The sequence below is a fragment of the Varroa destructor genome, unplaced genomic scaffold (assembly GCF_002443255.2).
Source record: "Varroa destructor unplaced genomic scaffold, Vdes_3.0 BEIS01000005.1, whole genome shotgun sequence".
NCBI lineage: Eukaryota > Metazoa > Arthropoda > Arachnida > Mesostigmata > Varroidae > Varroa > Varroa destructor.
In genome coordinates, this window is record NW_019211458.1 from 16599598 (window position 1) to 16612629 (window position 13032).

The 13032-nt window shown below is 41.8% G+C and overlaps 1 protein-coding gene across 4 annotated transcripts in view; it reads left to right on the plus strand.

Moving 5' to 3' along the window:
* Nucleotides 1-13032, plus strand: part of LOC111251222 (docking protein 3-like) — a 55635-nt gene that overhangs the window by 40556 nt on the left and 2047 nt on the right. For 2 of the 4 annotated variants that reach the window (XM_022807606.2, XM_022807609.2), the window contains exons 2-6: nt 6683-6907; nt 9325-9579; nt 11069-11306; nt 11754-11992; nt 12267-12357. In XM_022807606.2, coding sequence (XP_022663341.1) covers nt 6683-6907; nt 9325-9579; nt 11069-11306; nt 11754-11992; nt 12267-12357 — 1048 coding nt within the window. Of the gene's footprint in view, nt 1-144; nt 368-389; nt 896-6054; nt 6234-6682; nt 6908-9324; nt 9580-11068; nt 11307-11753; nt 11993-12266; nt 12358-13032 lie in introns of those variants that run through there. The other 2 variants (XM_022807608.2, XM_022807607.2) reach the window with 2 other exon arrangements.

Here is a 13032-nt window from a genome sequence, read left to right on the forward strand (position 1 = left end):
TGAGCTTATTACGTTCTACTGAATCGTTTCTGTTAGTGGCTAGATGATTGCTTCATATCAATAAATGTGAAATTTTTCGAAGTTGTTCTTCCGTAAGGACTGTTTGTTTTTTTTCTTAAATCCAGACGATTTTTTCTCTACTTGACTCGATTGCTGGTCGACGTTGGTCAACGACAGGGTTAAAGATGAGCGGACAACAAGACAGCCCAATCGTTCCAATCGATCTTCTAGTAATTTAGTGCTTCCTTCTTAAGCGATCGATATGCAAATAGGAACCTTATCTCGACCGGCCTTAACAGAACAAAATTGAATTTGGTATCGCGTCAAATTTCACTGCTGAGCTGGCCAATGAGGCTCTCGTCATATTGTAGGTTGAATCGATGTGATCCATCGTTCAATCGAATAAATAGACCATTCTTAATGACGTTATGCTTTACTTAGTACTATTATGAATTTTGAGTTTGACTACTTGGCAAATAACAAGGCCATTTTGTGATTCGGTGCACAACATACGACGATGAACAGCTTGGCGTGATATTATCTCTGGTTGGCCAAAAAAGATATCGAACAGCAAGTATTGTTTGTCAAGCTGCCATTGTGGCGCTTGATTTCGAATACGCCTTCACGTGTGCTTGGCAGTACTGTGACCACCCCAGCATGTCATCATTTATCGTAGAATTAATGTATTTATTGACTCGAGTTTATTGTGGGTGTCAACGGTGAGCAATTCGAGCCGCGCATATGGCTGCAACGTCCAAAGAAGGCTTATTAGAACTTAGGAGGGTCACAGAGTCAAAGATCGATCTGCACGAAGACGACAATGAAATCCCGGGCGACGTTTGAGGACTGTTCTGCGATGTTTTTGAAGATGTTCGTCTTGCAAAAAATAAGTACGGTACGCGAGCGGTATCATGGAAGTTGAAGCCAATGGCGGCTGATGCATGATGACGCAAGCTTCCCTCCACGCGTACTTCACATGGTTGTGCAACGTCTTTTGTGGTATCTGTCGTGACCCTTATTGCGCTAATTTAATTAGCTCGACTACGAGCCTTCCGTTGAGAATTTATTTATAGCTAGATGAAAAAAAAACAAAAAAAAAGGGAGCGCATCTAAAGTGTAGTGAACGCTTGCCGTTACTTATCCGATCAAAAACGCTAAAAATTTATGATCTATGATATACAACTGTAGCGCAAATTTTATCGAGCTACACCAATTCCAAATGCATTGCGACGGTTACGCACTTAGAGATTAAGTTTATAATAGCCCTCAATAACAGATATCTTCACCCGCACGTCGTTCTCGCCGCAGTGCAAGGTAGACGTAAGATTAGCATGATCCAACTACATGGTTCTATAAACAATAGACAAGCTTAAAATTTGCGTATATATCATAAACGCTAAAAACACAATGGGCCTTGTTACGAAGTAGCGGGACGATGTGATTACAAGCGCAGCAGTACCAATGTGATAGTAATATTTTTTTCATGATATCTTCATCACTATCAAAGATAAAGACGATCCTTACAATAATAGAAAGATTGATGTGTGTAGTGTTTACTTCTGGAATGCAAGGTGCCGACAGAAATTGTACTACTACTTTGGCCGTCATTTTGCATACTTGTGCATGTCGGTTAGTAAATCCTTTGTGAAGGCATTCGGTTTACTTGAAGCAGTATACTGCCATCGCTAGCGCCAGGTATTAAATGGAACGACTCCGTTTGTCCGACGGCCTATCGGATAAATGTTGGCCATTCAGGCACCTGTGCCTGACTGTATTGGATGAGCGCGCAGTTAACGATTGCCATTTGTAGGCAGAGCAAAATTTCTTCTGTGCTAACCGTTGACTGTTTTCTGCTTCTATTGCCATCGTAATAGAAGCAGAAAACTGCGACGATTACTGCTCAGACGCTGCATAATGCATAAGCCCTAATAAAATGCTCGTAGATGATCATCCAAAACGTTTAATTAGCTAGTTAGTGCTGCAGGCAAATTATCGTATACGACATGACTACATCAATAACTTTTACTGTAATGTAAGCATGAGTGTTTAGAAATTATCATGCCTATATTACAGTCTCGTTATTTTGTATCTATTCCGTAGATAACATACGCCTCCTGTATTTGTCAGGACCTACATTGTTTGCTGGGAATGTCTGAAAGTCGGTCAGTGGAAAACGGACACCGACAATGCAAATTGCTCCATGAGAAGCAAGTCTGTTACTATAAATAGGCGAAAATGATAAATGTAAAACTGCTATTATATACTTCCTATATATCGCTATAGTGATCTGTTACAATTTATGATTTTGCATGGATGAACTAATTAGGTAAAAATCTCCCACGGGCATCGCTGGACCTAAATCACGAGCTGTCATTTCTACGGCAGAAAGAACGTCCTGAGCTAACCATTTGTGTAAAGCTAAATACTGTGTGCTACTGCTTTGTGATATCTGTTCGTCACGATATTGTCTACGCTTGCCGTACGGCATAATCTGCTCGCAACGACGACGCAGACGACGAAGATGACCGTGGCATGATTTTTCGCTATTTGGCTACGAAAACCGTTTTTTAAACAGAAGCGGTTTTTCCATCGTTCATGTTTTATTCGTCTCTCGGTCCGCATCCTGTCAGCGACAATAATAACAAATATTGTTGTTGCTGTTACTATCACTGTTGAGTATCACTAGTTCTCGCGCGAATGGCGTAGCACGCAGACGCACACGCATACATAACCTTGCATGATACTGTTGGCAACTTACTGATACGTGGCCGACATGCATTGTTACCATCAGTTGTTGTCGATCTCTAATTTGCTCCGAGTATCTGAGGATGTTCCCTTTTCCGGCTTGAGTCGCATTCGTTGTTCTTTTCTTGACCGTGTTTCATACTCCATTAGTTCGTACCGATAAGCACGAATAGCGGCTGCTGTGGTAAGGTAAAAAAACATGGCGGCTGACAACGGCAGGAACTGTTTTGACGTAGTCACAAGGAAAGCTAAGTTCGCCCTCTTCACTCGACTTTTTTCCCGTCTGTGACACAGATCTATAACTTATATATCTGGTGTAGAGCTCTGCTGAAAGTAGCTTGAACGTTAACGGCAGCAGCACGCCTCCCACTCCTTGTAATACAGTACTTGCTACGATTTATAGCAATGCTAATAAATGATTCCAATTCGTCTCGTCACAACGGGCAGCTTGCTAATACGGTGTGAGGCCAACGTTACCAGGCAATTCATGATTATATACCTGTCATAGCCGGATACTTGTATCCGCAAATGCTATTACGGTTGTCGGCGGTTCAGTGACTGTAAAGAGTGGACCAAACGGGCGATGCAAGACTTGTGAAGAGAAAAAAAAAACCAAGAAAATCAAATATGGACGCAAACGTTCTATGTTTTCTTGAGAAAACTGTTGCCGCTATGAGAGTCCCTATGTATGAATAGGTACGTTTCATGCGCCGCACATGCGACAAGAAAATAATAAAAGCAAAGACTCGAAGCCGATATTCGACTCGGTCGCTTAAAGTGAATTAAGCTGTTCAAAGTCGCTCGACAACGGCGAGGTTGAAATGCACGACTACTATACGATGCACTATACGATGCACGCCCGTGTTTATCTGCGCTTTTATACAGCCGGACGTTTGTGTGCGTAAGCGTATGTGGTTGTGTATAGCTTCCAATCAATAAAAAATATCATTGTTGCGGTACAGTAGTTTCACGCTACGGTCGGTTCCACTCGCTGAAGCTCTTCTGCTTCATCCTAGCCAGGCGGAATGGCCATCTACGTGGTCACGTCACACGGTTTTCTTTGAAAAAACGCGAGTAACATCGACGAGTCGTCCGGTTCTCACGATCAAATGTGGATGAACGGTTGTGCGTTTGCTAGCTACTGAGCAGCTGCCGTTGTTGTCTTGGAAATACTGACGAATGAATACAGGAGGAGCGCGGGGGCAAAAGGCGCCAAACGAATAGCTTGACGTGTGCGTACTGGTCGAGCTATGGAATATGCAAGATGGCACTCAAACTCCGCCAGTCGCTTTGGAAAGAAGCCCTTTGTAACACTATGACAAGAGAAAGGGGATATTTAATTAAGGTTAATTAAAAAATTAAAGATTCTTTAGCTCACAATACAATGGAAACGAAAAATATGATCCTATATACATTTCGTGGAAGTGTCATGCGCTAGAGCCGAGATACTGGCGACGAAATCGACCACTATGAATCGTATATTGTTCTTGCTGTTGAGACAGTCACGTGGATCACATGTTTCGTAGAATCCGGAATTTATCTTTGTTTTCTTCTAATATACTAAGCTTCTTTGAATATCTGTAACTGCTCTGGAAGTTTAAAAAAACAGGACTAGTGATTCGTCAACTCAGGAAACGCTTTGGTCGGATTGCGTCAATTATCCCACATAGATATATATGAGATTTAAACCGCTAACGTCGTTACGATATTAAACAATATTCTAATGGATTAGCTTATACCGATTATTACTCTGGAATCATGGGTCGCGCTGACAGTTGGCGCACAGATGGCAGATATCCGATAGAACGCCACACCTGTAAAATCGATCCGTTGCATACGATAGCTAGTTAACACCGGTCTGCCGTAATCTGAGGTTAATACTCGGCGCCTGTTACAGCATGCGGGCTCTACGAAGCCAACCAGGCTTGCCAGTACTACTTCATAAACTCGTAAAACATGATAATGTCTAATCGCATATATCGAAGTACGTTGGATTTCGGCGTAGATATATTTGTCCAACAGCAGTAACTGTCGCAGATAGCCCGGCCTAGATAAGTAGCCGAAAAACGGAGCAAATCTTGCGGCAATCCTTGTTGATACGGCGTCAAATGCTATTTTCCGTTGCTTGCTTGCTTGCTTGCCACTGTAATAGCTTCGTCTGAGTGAGCTAGCTTATTAATCTATACGTAAGACGGATAGAATGGACGCCCGCACCGTACGATCCACTATTGTACGATGTTGGCACTAACCACTGCTAACCACGCTAGTATGTGGCCATATGTGGTGAATAAACGATGATTTTTTCAAATAGCTAGTTCTTTTGTTGTGCTAACAGAACGCTGGTACGTTACGTACAAGTACGCGATAAAAACTTTGCCGTAAGCTAAGACTCCCGCTGCATGTACACTTTGCCGTGTAGCGACAGCTTCGTTCAGCGCTATCAACTAACATCATACAGTTTTGGTGTCGCCATTTTTCTGCTGTTGTTTGTTATCTACATGTTGTTAATGTTCTGCTGGAATTCAATATGGACCAATTACACCAGGGCCAAATTACAGTGTAGGATAGCACTAAAACGCAGACGCTGCGGGCCTAGGGCTACTTCACTTGTAGAAAAAAAAAAAAACTCTTAAAAATCCGTTTCTATAGACGCCTACATTCATGCGCACAGCTTGATTGAACGCGGGGAAAATTTAAACTTCCTATGATATTACTCTACTGGACATATCTTGAAACGTTTGCTAATTAGCAGAATCGTCTGTCAACCTGTAAACTCATCCGTAGGTAACTCGCGGGAACGAAGCAGGGAGTGCCTTTCGCGAGCTAAAGAAAACGGAAAATGTATTTATTCATATTTTTAAGTTTGATCGTCTCTCGAGAGAGACTAGAACGCGGGGCTAAAGTTATATTCATATAAAATCTTGAATAAATCAATTTGAGATAACGCGCACAAAATGAACTCGGTTTATCGCCAAGTAGCTGTGCCGTTTTTGCAGCTACGAGTATTATACTAGCACGATTGATACAAAGGTATCCGAAATACTGTTAAGAGCCGCCATTGTACACGCTTTAGCGGTAATAAGGAGACATCTTGACGTACAACCGTAATAGCAGCAGCATCAATGATCATGGTGACAGCTGCCTATATCCGCGTACTGTGTTCTCGTATGGCGGAACACGAATGAAATAGCTATACAGATAATGGGATTAGCGTACTGATGGCTCTAGCTGTGGTGATTTCGTCACGAAGGGAGGGGAACGTTGTTATGCTCTACTGAAGCGCGCTCTGACCGATTCGTTTATGGCCAGCCTTCGCAGATAGTTCACAATTCGCTTATCAGGAGCTTTCCTATTGTCAACTGGCAACATGGAGTGGCACGCTGAGGAAAATGCTCATGTCGACATTTGTTTCGTTCTATAGTGGTGTGTCATTATGAATTATGAGGTTGCTGGATCTGCCTCTCGTTCTGGAGTATTATTACACAGAGGTATTATGCGAAAAAGCCATTTATAAAAAGAGTCGCAGATTACAATATAAATTAAAGAATCGCCTTTTACAATCTGTGGAATCACGTGTTGCTGCAAGCTGAAATACTTGTCCCACTTGCCGACATATGTATACACATATACATGTTGTAGAAAATGCTTATTGAATGCTGGAGCCCCTTTCTGTCCACATTGAGCGTTTAACATAGGTGCTAACTGTTGGTCGTAATAACAATTAACTGCAAAGGAAGAACAACTTGCAAATATAACTCTAGGCTATCCAAGAGCTATAAGAATAAACAGTTCACTGTTGTGACTGCCCTTATTATTACTATAGTCAAGTGTTCTGCCCTAAATACATCTATCCAATTAGAATTACAATTGCGCTAACATGTGAGCAAGCGAACAAGTCTCGTTTTAACTGTTAACGTCTCAATCCATTTGTTTGCAGAAATCCTGGTCACGTAAATTTTGCGCTCTTTTCGATACAAGTCCGCAGGGTGTCAGGCGGTTGGAGCTGTTCGACAACGAGGAGCAATTCGAAAAGGGCACTGGAGGAAAGATACTTGTCCTTGAGGATGCCGTTAAGGTTCAGACGATCTCGCGGAAGGATAGCGCCAAAGACAACAATCACGCACACCACAAAGACAAGGACACCACATACAATATATTTGAGGTGAGGAAAAAATTTAAAAAACTGTTATCTACCAGAAAGTAATTGTCTGGAAGTTTTAATATATCCAAGGCGAACTTTCCTGCGCCAGACGAATGTCAGCAGAAATTGTTATCAGCAGAAGTTATCCGATAGGGATTTTGTGCTGTAAATTGTGCGCTGTAAAAAAGCCTCACGGTGAGTAGGGCGCAATGAAAAACTTCAAAATTAATATTTGAATTGGTCATTATTAGCACACTATTGACAAAATACCAGATCGATTTGACTTATGCTGAATATATGAGAAGCGCTTGTGTGGATGTTCATTTATATTGGACATCAGCGATGCAGGATCATACATTAAACTCGCGGGCCACCGGTCTCAGAGATATACTTCCATTTACATTGTGGTGTCGAATGGCGCGCCTTAGCACAATGTTCCGCCGTTCCAATAAAAACGCTGCATGGTACTCCTAGCCTGGAAATGCTATGGGAGGTCTTATTTTGTTGCACTGACGCTAGAAAATGTAAACAATAACGTAATGATGCATTGAGCAAGCATTCGTTGAAGAACTTCAGGCAGTTTGGCAGTAAGTTTCACTATATATTCTTCTAAAGAGCTGTGAGTAGGGAGTGGTTTTCGTAAAAATAGACACTCAATTGGATATGTTGCATTTTATGTCTATTAATTAACCCGAGTTTTATTCCATTTTTATTTGTAATCTTCTTGCCGCGCTTTGGTTCCATTGGCTCCGAGCGCATACCACATTCAATTTAGTCGAAACATTCACACCTTTCAAGTAAAGAGACATCAAACTGCATTAGAGAACAGTCTGATACTCATAAGAATCAGTAAGGGTCATAAAGGACTAGATGACTAGCCTTCTATCCGTTTTTTGCTTACTGGTCATCATCGTATCCAAATTTACCATTTCTTCCCAGTACACTCAGAAATTACATATATAACTGAGCAAACGAGTATTTCTCCGAGAAGAACTCCGAGCGTATCTTTCGAAACTCCGATATTGTGATGTGAGCTCTGAAAGGTCACTCTAAAAAAATCAGAACCGAATAACGCAATATCGGCATTCAAATGCTGCCGGAACGGAGTGTAAGTTCGTGTTTTTGTAGCAATGATATTGCAATAGTAACTAATCGTGTCCAGTTAATTGTTCTGGCTTTGTGGCACAACATAGGGTGCTTCTACGATAATATGCCCAAGATACCTGGTTAAGTCAAAGGTCCCATAAAGTTTCCGATGGTTAAGTGGGATTCATTGGTTGATAAAAGTACTGATCGCTATCCGATAAGATCTATCATAGTTGATACGAGACTGTGTGCATGCATATACTCGTGGAAAATCTCTCTCTAAATCGTAGAAATCTATTGTAAATGATAGCTTACTCAATGAAGAGCTTTGGATCTGATTTGACTTAACAGCCTTTATCAAAGTATACAGCTCGTTCCTGGCCATAAATTCTCTGACTTTTAAACATACAATCTTCCATCGTTCTCCTCGTCAGGTGTGAAAATTGCTGGCGTTTTAACTTGCTACGTTCATGAGACGAAACGCCGAGTACGTTTTTTGGGTCATTATATTCCTATTTTGTAATTGCACTAGTTACTCTATTATCAGCATGGGCGACGTTTTCGGAAAGTCAACAGCAAGTTCCAAGGAAGGTAGGTCTACTGCGGTACAACGTGGCGAAGCATGGCTCCGTACTTCATACAATGCTGTTTGCGTAGGCGACACAAGTTTCCTGCGAGCTGCCCTCCCTCGTGCCTCGTCCCGCGTGGGGTCACCGAGCTCTACCGATTTCACTACGAAGCCGAACAGGTCAAGACAGCACAAACATGCACAATTGCATGAACGGACAATGAGCAAAATGGCGAAATCGTTTGCCGCCGTGTCGCTCTGCACGAGAATATACGAGCCTGTACCGCCCTTCGTTAGATATAACGTCGGCGCCCTGTAGCCGATAAGAGAACTTAGAAGAAAGAACAAAGCAAAATGGCTGATATTGTTTTTTAGAAAAATATGCATGTACTTAAATTATGTAGCACTGGTTGATCCATGAAGCAAAATACCTTTTAAAATCATATAATTAAAAGAGACCAAGAGTTTTTGCTTCAAGTCCTGCCAGCGACACATACTACAGTTTTTTTTTCATTTCGATCTTTTAAACTATTAAATGTTCTTCCACCTTATCTACATCCTACATGGAGTCAAACTCTGGCTGCTTGCTGGAAATATTGTGACTGCATATTTATTACAGCTGCTTTGCCAAGCGTATTTTGAGTCTTAACCGTCTTCTAATGAAGTATGCTAATTATATCACCCACAAACCACCAGCCCTATTCAAAAATAAAATAGTTTTAAAAACAGTCTACAACGAAAATTCAAGAAGTGCTATTTTGTCTTTCATCTGCCAATTTTACAGATAACGACGGAAAAACGTAGTGTTCAATTGCGCGCCGAAAGTCCCGCCGAGCTTCAGGACTGGATGGACCGGATAAGGAAGGTGGCGTTTCCCGATAAGAACCAAAATATCATGCACCACAACAACAATTCGAACGTTGAACTGAGTCATAACATGAGCAGTCATAATAATAACAGCGACAACAGCAAGCCCAATGGGTATGCTGTAAGAGAAAACGATCTCTACGGAGCAGTTGAAGATACGTTCTGTGTAAAGGTAACTAAGATATACGAGTAACATGTCATACGTCATAGCCGTTCCGCAGAAGCTCTAAAGCCGCAGCTCTGTTTCTGAAAAAAAAAACAAAAACAGAGCTTTTGCTCTGCAGCAGGAATTCTCCTGTTTCTATTGGCTCTACCTTAGATTTCTTCACATCTGTACAATACAATTAGGAGATTTCAATTTATGTGTATAAATCGAGTCTTTTAAGAAGCCTTCTTTAGCTACTCTAAGTGGTGATACTGATCAACTTTGAATGCCGCTAGCTGTTAGAAAAGACTAACCTAGCCCATTGAACTTCCTTATTTGACTGAAGTTGGTCTTCCGATGTTCGAGCAATGCACAGATCTCTCGGCCAACAAAACAGGCGAACATACCGGTTCGTTTATAGACAGCCATCCTCGCAACTCAGCCTCCCGTTTTTAATAGCCGGTTCCCAAGGCACTGCGGCGTAGATTCAAACAGTTGTAATCCAATACGGATCTAGTAAAATAGACAATACCGTTTATAAACCGGTTGCAAAGTAATGACATGTCGAGTCGCGCCGCAATCTGCATCCATTTGAAGCTTCAGGTAAAGCACTGGCCTCAGAATTCCGATAAATCGGATGCAGTCTCTATGTGGATGTTTGTGCAGAACTTGAACATCATTTCTTTTAGAGAACGTTGTCGCAGAAAACCCTTTTCTCTTCCCGATGACAATCTTCTGCAGATAGAATATTTCTTCCGCCCTGTTGGCAATAGATGTGTCTAATTCGTTGACAATAATATTTCCGCTGGGTTTATGTAGGACCCATCTTTGAGATGACTCATAGTGCACACAGGCTATTTATGCAGTCACTAGGTCAAACGGTAATTCGCTGCTTCGCAGGAAGCCTTTGAGGTCGTTAGGTATGTTCTTGTCGGAATGGAGCATGCACTTCAGCACGGTACAGTTTATGTTGACATTCACAATGTGGTTTAACGTTCAAACCCAGAAATCCAATTCCGAAGCTTAAAAACTAATTTTGACAAACGCTGTCAGATATCGCTCATTTTTTTCTGAATATTACAGTGCCCTAGCGGCACTTGTTTGAGCTGTGACTTTCTAAAAAAAAAACAATATTAGCTAGGCCTTTTATTGGTCATACGATTTAATCGTGCAGGGAATTGCCAGTAACCAGCTTAGACAAAAGGTAGGTAGTTCAGCAAATACAGAACAGTTCGAGAAAAAAACAAGTTTTAAATCGAGCGAATGAATAAAATATGCTAGTACCAAAGATTGAAGATTTAATGATCTGAAATTAATTTTCAATGCGTATGCGAAAAGTAAAGATTGTTGTACAACTTCCTTTTGGCATTATTTTACACGCATTATTTTGTTAACATCTATTTCATGCGTTTTGTCAATGCTATAAATGACTTACCTATGGGCGTGTTGCCAACCGTTCATCGTACGCTATCACATTACCAAACTACCTTGATCAACGGGTTGATCAATCAATCAGCTTGTGAGTACGCCCGCTTCGGAGAAATGCGGCCTAGATCCCACGGAGCTAAACTACGTTATCGTGCTGACGGCAGACTCGATGATTCTCAAGTACGGCGATCTGAACAATCTTTATGCGAACGACGAAAAGTCTGACAAGGCCATCTTCGAATGGCACTACGCGTACATCCGAAGATACGGTATAGTCAGCGGATTCTTCAGCTTCGAAGCTGGCCGTAAATGCCCGTCAGGTGAAGGTAATGACCCAGATTTTTTAAACAACAGAGACCCAACGGATATAACTCATTGCTGCAAAATACTAAATAAAGGGGATCAAGTACATAGCTCACAGTGTTCACTCTTACTGGTCCGATAGACAGCAGATACTAAAACAGCAGTCCTTATATAATATAGCTTGGTTCACTATATTTGTCCACTTCAGCTCCAGCTGCTTCTTATGTTAATGAGAATAATGCAACAACTAATCAACTGATTTCCATAGTAAATTAGTGACTTAACTGCGAGTATTCGGGTTGGAGAGATACTATGCTCAATTGGCTGGTAATTACACAATTTCCTTAGTTTAGGGACAGGCGCAAAGCTCAAGGACGCTGTACCGTTATGTTGTATATACAATATTTTCTTTCTTGGCTTTTCATTTACTCATATCGTATAATTCGCTCCGGCAACATTTTGTATCGCAGGCTTGTTCTCGTTTGACGCTCCAGACGTTCGTAAGATTTTCGAATGTTTGGCGAGCTATATGAAATTGGCGGGTGAGAAACGTCGCCAAATGAAGGCTGCAGAAGCTTCGATATTAGTGACGGGAACTCCTTCAACAGGGCGGCTTGCTATAGCAGCAACCGGGCCGGACGATGCCAAAGCGCATGGGAAGTCAAGATTGAAGCTTCAGCTTAGTGCTGGATCTCTCGACAAGGATAAGGTAGCGTGAAGGCGTCATGTACTTGTTGTGCTGCACTGTTATTATATCAGGAACGATCAAAAGACTGCAGCAGGTGTTGCAGGCTGATGTTCCGTTCGATTGACACTTTTACGCTTGCATTGTTGGCTTCTGCAGTTCAGGTCGCATTAAAGAAAAAAAACTACATCACTATATAAATGGGTTAATTCGTTTTTCTCTTCAGTTTCTTCCTGTGTCTAATTATTATTGCCTGTTATTGATGTATTGTATGTTTAACAATGCTTCACTTTTCCAGGTGAGCCACGACGAGAACTGCGAGGGCTGTAGACAAATGAGTAGCAGTAGCAGCGGCAGCTCAACTCACGAAAACGACTCGATCACTTTCGGTAAAAATTTGTTTTCATACTTCAAATCGTTACAACCACACATACATGGGCAAAGTTTGTTAATACATCATACAAAGTAATCGCTACAAACAGCAATATTAGAACTGTGCCTCTTTTTTCTTTTCGTATTGTCATACTCATCGTATTTTAATAATAATCGGATATATTGTAGAAGTTTCAATTGGCACATGACAAATTCGACCACGAGAGCTCTCCCCCAAAAGTAGAAGCGGCGTCACAGGCTTTCTATTATATGCGTCCCATCGAGCGACAAACGTAGAGGCAAACAAACAAACCCAATGTCGTGTCTCCGTTCAAGTGCGGGCATCGTCCCGAGGGACAGCTCACTGCTGCCGAATCTGTTTGCACCTGCCCCTTCGGTGTGAGGATCTGCTCATATGCGGGCGCGGCACGGCGCATAGCTACTCGTTTAGCATAATGTACTGGTGTAACATTATGGCAGTAGAGTAAACACAACCAAATGGCACTACCGGAACTGATCTGCTCCTGCAGTCGCGTCAGATGTTGCCGATAAGATAAACGGCAAATATCATTACAAGTTGGCGTGATCAAAAGCTTTCAGAATTGAACAGTCGTAAAAGGAAAACGAGAATAGAAAGCCGATTGTGCGGTTGCTGATTTGCTATGCAGTAAGCCAATGCTAAACGTGTAGAA